Raw genomic sequence first — 8,025 nt, 5'->3', positions numbered from 1 at the left:
AAAGCTCCAAATATAAATAAACTGGTTTTATTGTTGTAAATGAGAAGAGGAAAAAAACTATTTGAATGACAATTGATAAAGGTCTAGTTGACCATGTGGTGCAATGTGAAAATTCAAATACTGTAATTGGAGTTAACAGCTCGCCGTTGAACATTCATGGACCAACCAGACCCTCTGGTGTCCTCCCATCACATTTCCAAATCGTGGCAATAGTTTGTCACAGAATAAAACAGGAACAGACACAGAGAGAATTCTGATGCTGAATTAATCATCATTATGGAGAGATTATGCTTAAAACACTTCCGGATAAAGTAGAATACATCATTCATATCTTATTACCGTACAAGGTAGAGCTTCACATAGGTTATATAGTCAATGTCTGCTGCCATCATAGAGAATACAAAAAAATAGATTTGGTCAATATTTACAAGAACACGTAATATCCGAACTATCAAAGCTTAGGTTTTAACACGGGTTGACTTCTGCTATAATGCCTCAGAGGATCATCCTCAGCACACATTTCACATCAGGATAGCATAGTACATATTTATTTCGAGGAAAGAAACGGGTCAAAGAAATTATTTTATTACTGAACTCCAACTCACATGTGGGTACTTCTCAAGAAGTATGATCCAGCTGGACACTCAAAACGCTGAGCCACTGAGAGAGACAGTTTTTTTAATGACCAGATTTCACTGCTTGCATTATTGCAAAGATAAAATGGACAACTTTACTGAGATTTGTCGTCTCGTTAATGTATGAATGTATTTTGACTGGATAAAAACAGCAGTTGTGGCCACGTCCTCTTTGTGACATGCCACACCCATGTAATTGAGAGCCTTTTATTCTCTTAAAATACCCCAGTTTCAAAAACACCTGTTATTAATAATTGGTAATAAGAAAATTATATGACACGCGTTTCCTTCCATGTCCATGAGGTACCTCCCACAATTTACTACTGTAATGTAAGTTATATTTCCACCAGAACGACTTCGGTGAGGTAAATTAAAGTTCAATGGGTTCACGGTATAATACAATGCTTTAAAATTTTCTTTGAAACCTTTATTTATTCTATAGTAATCTACGTATCGAGCGCGGTGACCAGGGTCATTGGTAACGTGCGAGAAAGAAAATTTATATATTTTGTTCACTATAGTTTCATGCACTATTTCAAGTTATGGTGTCCATGTGATCCTCAAATGTCGCAATATGTAACATGACGGCCATTGTTTACCATTCAGAGGTAATTAAATAAAAAAAACTATGTATAATCGCTCATTTGTACCAGTTTTCCAACTGAATATATGCGAAGTGCTCGGGTACCAAGCGCTCCGATAGGAAATAAGCACGACATTCAACAATCTCTTGCAAACAAAGGGCTGAATGAACTATAATTATTAATAGCGTAGCACATTATAGGAAAGTTTGACTCAAAGCATGTTATTTTTACCTGGTTTTGAACGAGTTAATTTTTCAGCTCTCAGGTCGCACTCCTGGATCATACTATGTGAGAACCACCCATACCTGAACTACTACTTTAGACTTATAACAAGACATGTATTTTTTTTGGTTTAAATTACTTTTTAAAGTAAGGGGCTTAAAATACCAATGTATCCACAAACCGGTCTTATAAAAAGAGTGAGAAAACACGCTAAATATCTCCTGAAAGGATTAGCCTCGTCTAGCTTACAAAATGTGCGTCTGCAAAGTAGTTAAAAGTGGACTGTAAAGAGCATTAAAGGTGCAGCGCTTGTGATGAAAGGGCAAAGAACCAAAGCTCTCCTACTGAAGGGAAAAACACTTGGTTACTAGGAAGAGACTGGGACATACAAGTTCAAACAGTTCACATTTAACCTCAAAATGAGCCTCAATCGTCATCATCGTCGTCGTCCTCTCCTTCTTCATTCAGTTCTCGTTTTCTCTTCTGACCCCGGTCTTGTTCTATTGGAACAACAGTCAAATTGTTTAAGATGACAGAAGTTTTCCATTTAAAAAAGCATATCTGCATTTTTTTGGCAGGCAATCCTACTCACGCTCTTCCTCCTCTGCGTTTTCCTCATCATCTACTTCTTTGTCATTCTGGTCCTCCTCATCTTCCTCCTGATGATCAGATTGTCATATTATTTAAAAAAGAACCGGCATTTTCATCCAAACAAGGATTAGGGGAAAAGATTCAGACAAATAATTTAGATTTTATTGTAGCAGAGCAAAAACACTCCACTGACTGAAATTTGTGAGTTTCCCTAGGCAGCTAAAAGAATAACTACGGTATTCAATATATTAAAAAATGTCAATAATAATTCAAGTCTAACTTCTCCACTGAGGCCACCCTCTTCATTCTCCTCCTCATCGTCATCTCCCTCATCCTCATCTTCTTCTCCTGATGGAGCATCATCATCATCTTCATCTACATCTGGAAAAAAAACCAAAGGATTTTAGCAGATTGCACATGCATCGATCCGTACGGGATAATCTTTTGAGTGTAAATGTAAAGTTATTCAAACATGCCATCCTCTTCTTCATCGCCGTATTCCCAGCCTTCCGCGTAAAGCACTTTGTCATCTTTGTCGTATCCGTCCAGATAGATGAGCTGTGGTAGTAGCTTGAAAACACTGTCTCTGTATTCGCTCACGTTTGTCACCTCACAGGTGAACAGCTCAAGGCTTCTCAGGTTCCCCAGTTGTTTCTGTCGGAAGAACAAATCTCATCAACAATGCAGCAATGATGGTGATGTACAACATCTCAGTTTGATCACTAACATATGCAATGTTGACATTTGACCTTCTTGTTTGTATGCAAATAGTTGGGTCTTTGAAGTGCCTGCCCTCCAAGATTATTTTAGTTGAAAAAAAAGCAAAAGAAATATCTAACAAAAAACAAAAAAAACTGAAAAAAAAGATTTTAACTTAATAATAAAAAAAACTAACTGAAACTACATTTTATTTATCATAAAGCTAAATAAAACTAACTACAATTATCGTGAATATACCATTTGCTTTTATCTTTGTCAATTGATCTCATATGTGAGCTTTCAGAGTTTTTTTTTAATGTAATGCAATGTAATAACTTAATTTGTTTTGGTATTGCTGTGTGGCCGTACAGAAGTCTACCATGCCTCTGCAGCAACAGTCTTAAATTTCTGCTTGTTCTTGAGGCGTTTTCTCTTCATGTGCATTACATGCTCAATAAGATTCAGGTCAGGTGATTGACTTGGCCATCGCATAACAATACAATTCTTTGCTTGAAAACAAAAAAAAAAAAACTCTTTGGTTACTTTCGTACTATGCATGGGGGTCATTGTCCATCTGCACTGTAAAGCACCATTCAATGAGTTCTGGAGCATTTGGCTGAATGGGAGCAGAGAATATTGCCTGAAACACTTCAGAATTCATTCTGCTACATTTGTCAGTAGGCACATTATCAATAAATACAAGGCAACCAGTTGCATTGGCAGTGATACATTAATTCGCACCTGGCCATGGACCAGGCGAGCGGGCAATTGTCCCCATTACTTTTGGTATCTTAAAAAGTGTGAGGCACTGATTTGGATGGAACTCCTCCTAAATTAGAACTTAAAGTATGCTGTTAAAGTACATATTGTTTTTTGCATGTCAAATTCATTTGAGTATGAGGTACATGGCGTCCAATGGACTATATGCATGGAGTGGTGTGACACATTTCCGGTAAACTCTCTTGAGGTATCACCCTTTCCGTTAATAGGGAGTGCAGATGGTTTGAAGTGATTTTACCTCAGAGAATTTCCTTCAATTGTCAATATTTTGTGGTATATTTTTCATCATTTTTGATATGTGAAGGGTTGCATGAAGTCGTCAAGACACCATTTTTAACTCACCAGTGGTTCAATGGTGCTGAGATCTTTAATCCAGTTGCCGCCTAAATTGAGATGCGTGAGGTTGGGGCATTTCTCTACCAACACTTCCAAGCCACCTGAGATCTTGTTATCGCTGAGTTCAAGCTGTGAATAATACAAATAATCAGAGAGATGCACACGCCTAACAGGTTATTATTGGAACAAAACCAACCTTCTTGAGCTTTTTTAATTTAGGCAATTGGGCGACCGTGGTCAGTCCAACCCTCATTGTACTCAGGAATTCCAGCTCCTCAAATTCTTCTGTTAGGCCCTCGAGCTTGCCGTCATTGGAGCGACAGTTGTCAAGAACAAGTTCTTTGACCTACAGCGCAAACACATTACAGTCTGGTTAGCATTTGCAATCATAGAATGATCAATGATTAAAGTAAAACGAATAACATAAGGCTCAAAGCAGAATCTTTCTGACAAATGATTTTTGGGAGAGCACTACGCTGAATTAAGTGTTAATTAGTAGCACAGGGCAGATTTTAACTAATCGAATACAATGATTCTGTGTAGTATGAGAACCACTGGTGGTATGTGGGCTCCCTCTAGTGGTAGTCGAAAGAATTAAGGACAGTTCAGTTAACATAATTTTTTTCTTAACTATTATTTGCAATAAATTTTAATCAAATCATTAAAAAGTAGCAAATTGCATAATCTTACAGGGGCTTACAATATTAGTTTTGAATTTTAGACAAAAAAAAAGACAAAACCTCTCATTTTTTATGAACACTCAGACCTACGAGGCAACTGTGTTTCAAAGGGGAATTTCAAGTTTTAAAAAGTCTTCTTTATCATATGCCGTATGTTAAAGCTGTCTGCGGGACCTGACAGTAAAATATTATATTTTGAAAATAAATCTCTTCCCAACTCCGTATATATGACGCCTCTAATTTCATTTTTATGATTCGTGGCTCAGATCGGCTTTACTAATGTGTTCACGTGAGGGTGGAGAGACGGAGGAGTGAAGTTGCTTGCTTCATTCAAATCTTGTCAACAGTGAGAAAACAGCATCAGATTTCAAGACCTAGTGTAAAGTAAAATTGGCCAACCATGTTTTCAGTAATACTAACGGCTAAAACTATTGTAAGCATACTTTTGTTAGTTTATTTCAACGCAACCCACCAAGATTCGAAATTAAACCCATAGCAAGGTGCTTAACAACAAAAACGCTTATGTGAGGCAATCTCCAGTTTTCTTCGGGAGTGACGTTATTTAAAGAAGGCTGAGTGGCCAGTCAGCCAATCTACTGCATTGTTGATTCTCCCGTTTACCGCTCTCTGCCATCTTTATTACGTTTTTCTGGGAAATGCCTCAGTGCTGTGGTGTTGCATTGTTCACATTCAAGCCAACAGTTGTTTGAGTGGTCAAAAGATAAGCACGGAAATGGAGCAATTTCATTCTCGCAAAGCAAATTTAAAATATTTGAGAACCACTATTGTAATCTGTCTGGATAAGCAAGCAGCTATTGAAATATGAAGTGATACGTTAGACTTCATCTCAACGTAAGGTGGCTGTTTAGAGTACATCAAGAAGTGGGATATTTCATCCAAAAACTACAATAAGAATGTATTAAAGACCAAATTCCAGTATATACAGAGGGGAGCATCAATGTTTGTGTTCACTTTTCTTCTCAAAACTTGCAGAAGCCTACCACAAACTTTAATGCAGGGATGGGAAATCTCTTGTGTGAATGGTACCATTTTATTTTTGAAGCTGACAGATGAAGTTTAAAAAAGAAAAAAAAATGTACAAATGCATTTTTTATTGTATTACCTATATTAAATAAAAGTAAAATTAATTGAGCAATTATTTGAATAACAATAACCTAAAACCCCATATATATATATATATAATTCCCTTTATTAGTCCCATAATGGGGAAATTCAAGATTCGAACCCAGGCCTCCTGGGGAGACTGGGTCCTGAACACGGCGCCTTAGACCACTCGGCCATCCTGGCATGCCATAATAATATTCCCTTTATTAGTCCCACAATGGGGAAATTCGAGATTCGAACACAGGCCTCCTGGGGAGACTGGGTCCTGAACGCGGCGCCTTAGACCACTCGGCCATCCTGGCATGCCATAATAATATTCCCTTTATTAGTCCCACAATGGGGAAATTCGAGATTCGAACACAGGCCTCCTGGGGAGACGGGGTCCTGAACACGGCGCCTTAGACCACTCGGCCATCCTGGCATGCCATAATAATATTCCCTTTATTAGTCCCACAATGGGGAAATTCGAGATTCGAACACAGGCCTCCTGGGGAGACTGGGTCCTGATTTTATTATTTACAATAAATAAATTAAATCAAAATATTAGAAAATTATAAATACATAACCAAATTTAAGGGCAAAAGTACCTAAATTAATGTAAAAACAAAACGAAAAAGCCACAGTCGTCTTGGTATTGGTCAGGTTAAAGTCAAGGCCGTTTTCAAGTTTTATTAAACAAACGGGTCAATTTTAAAGGAAGTATACTTTGCTTGCATTTGCTTTAATGGTTGCTATGATTAGAGTCGTTATCTCAGAACTGAGCACAGCTGTGAATTCAGCGGATGGATATTCACGAGTGCTGGGACACCAATCAGCATCGAGAACCGGAACACAGTCCTGTAAAATATTGTTCCGCTACAGCTGTTCTTCTCGCGATGAATTGAGTCATTTAACATTTCGTAAATTATCAATGTATTCGGTTATCCTCGTGAAAATAGGTTAACGTAATTTGTTGCACTGAGCAGAGACGCGTGTGAACGATGTTGAGGGACGTTTGTCCGAACAAATCGGAGCCAAAGATCCTAGTCCACGGGGTCATTCGTAAGTAGGAGGGGCAACTAAAGCGGATTACGCAGCTGCTTGCTGAACGTTTCTTCCTGTTGTTTACGACAAACAAACGCAGATAGAATCGATGGGCGCTTATAGGTTGCTATTTATAACCGGATAATATAAAATCGCTTGTCGTTTATGTCAAATAAACGCGCCGTTCAAGTGTCTCAAACTAGGTACGGTAGTAAAATGGCGTCGTGTGTCCTACTTCTAGAAACAACCAGGCGCCGGGGTTCGAGCGAAGCGTTTTCGATGGATGGCTACGACGCTGTCAAAATGGCACCACGTCTTCAAAGAATACTCAACTGACATCAGCAGTTAATGCGTGCGAACGTAATGAGAATGTCGCCTTATTTTGTCTCGGGGTGGAGGCGAGCACGTAAACGGTGTTTGGCAAGCAACGCTCGCTGCACGACATTGTGCACAGTCCGCCTCACCATTGTGATTGTACAGTAAGTGTTGAGCCGCGCTAAGGGTGTTGGGTGGAGCTGGACAGCGACACCTCGATGGTTTAGTATTCATCTGTCATTTTCCGAGCCACATGGCTCAAAATGGTATTTCGATAAAGGCCAGCTCAGTTGCATCGTGTCAACATTATTCAGGGACCAACGAAAACGAGTGCCTCGCAGATCAAAAGTTAAGTAATGGCTTCTCGCGCCGCTTGCCTTTTACACGGCGCCACACCAGAGATGCGATTGACGCGCCGACAACAGGAACACCTGTCACTTGTCAACATGTTCGCAGCAAAACGTCCGCATCCTCCTCACACTTGACAAACTTTGCGTCGCTCTCTTTCTCTACCACGCCAAGAAAGCACACGAAAGCGATCACCGTCCGGTGCGAAGCGAAAGCGATGCTCCCCCTGTTAACTTACTTCAGACGGAGTACAGTTTCGCAGTTCCAGGTGAATTCTCTTCTTCATCTCCATCCTGATTCAGTTCGCCTTATGATTCACACTTTTAATAATTACCACAAATGCTCCTGGCACCCCCAGACCAAGGCTGTTGCAGTTCATTCAAACTTGATCCGCTAAGGTGGGCGGGGGCGCGGGCTTGGGATTGTCGTCACTGTCGACCAATGAGAGGCGCCGAATTTAGGGCGATCTGATCTACATACGCACAAACCAATGGAATGCTCCCCCCATCGAACTGGGTGTGGTTTTGTTGTCGATGCTGGATGTTTGAGATTCATTCTTTTACTCCAGTTACTCTGGAAAATACCCCCCCCCGCGCGCCCCAAGTGACAGTCCTGCAAAAAAAAATCTACCTAGTAAATTTCATTGAGTACATTTGATTCTCATAATGCTTTATTTGTTCCCTGTGT

At 39.6% G+C, this 8,025-nt stretch overlaps 1 protein-coding gene across 1 annotated transcript; it reads right to left on the bottom strand.

Moving 5' to 3' along the window:
• Nucleotides 1-11: 11 nt before the first annotated feature.
• Nucleotides 12-7,747, bottom strand: anp32a (acidic nuclear phosphoprotein 32 family member A). Its single transcript, XM_088295452.1, has 7 exons — nt 7,577-7,747; nt 4,044-4,193; nt 3,854-3,976; nt 2,509-2,686; nt 2,313-2,413; nt 2,034-2,100; nt 12-1,941 (listed from the first exon to the last, which is right to left on the bottom strand). The coding sequence occupies exons 1-7, from the start codon at nt 7,628-7,630 to the stop codon at nt 1,868-1,870; spliced, it is 747 nt and encodes a 248-aa protein (XP_088151578.1). The 5' UTR covers nt 7,631-7,747; the 3' UTR covers nt 12-1,867.
• Between the last annotated feature and the right edge of the window lie 278 nt (nt 7,748-8,025).

Source organism: Idiotropiscis lumnitzeri, chromosome 5, assembly GCF_059441095.1.
Source record: "Idiotropiscis lumnitzeri isolate Australia: NSW breed Sydney's pygmy pipehorse chromosome 5, RoL_Ilum_1.0, whole genome shotgun sequence".
In the NCBI taxonomy this organism is placed as follows: domain Eukaryota; kingdom Metazoa; phylum Chordata; class Actinopteri; order Syngnathiformes; family Syngnathidae; genus Idiotropiscis; species Idiotropiscis lumnitzeri.
Note: the sequence above shows the minus strand (reverse complement) of the source record. Positions and strands in the feature narration are given on the sequence as shown.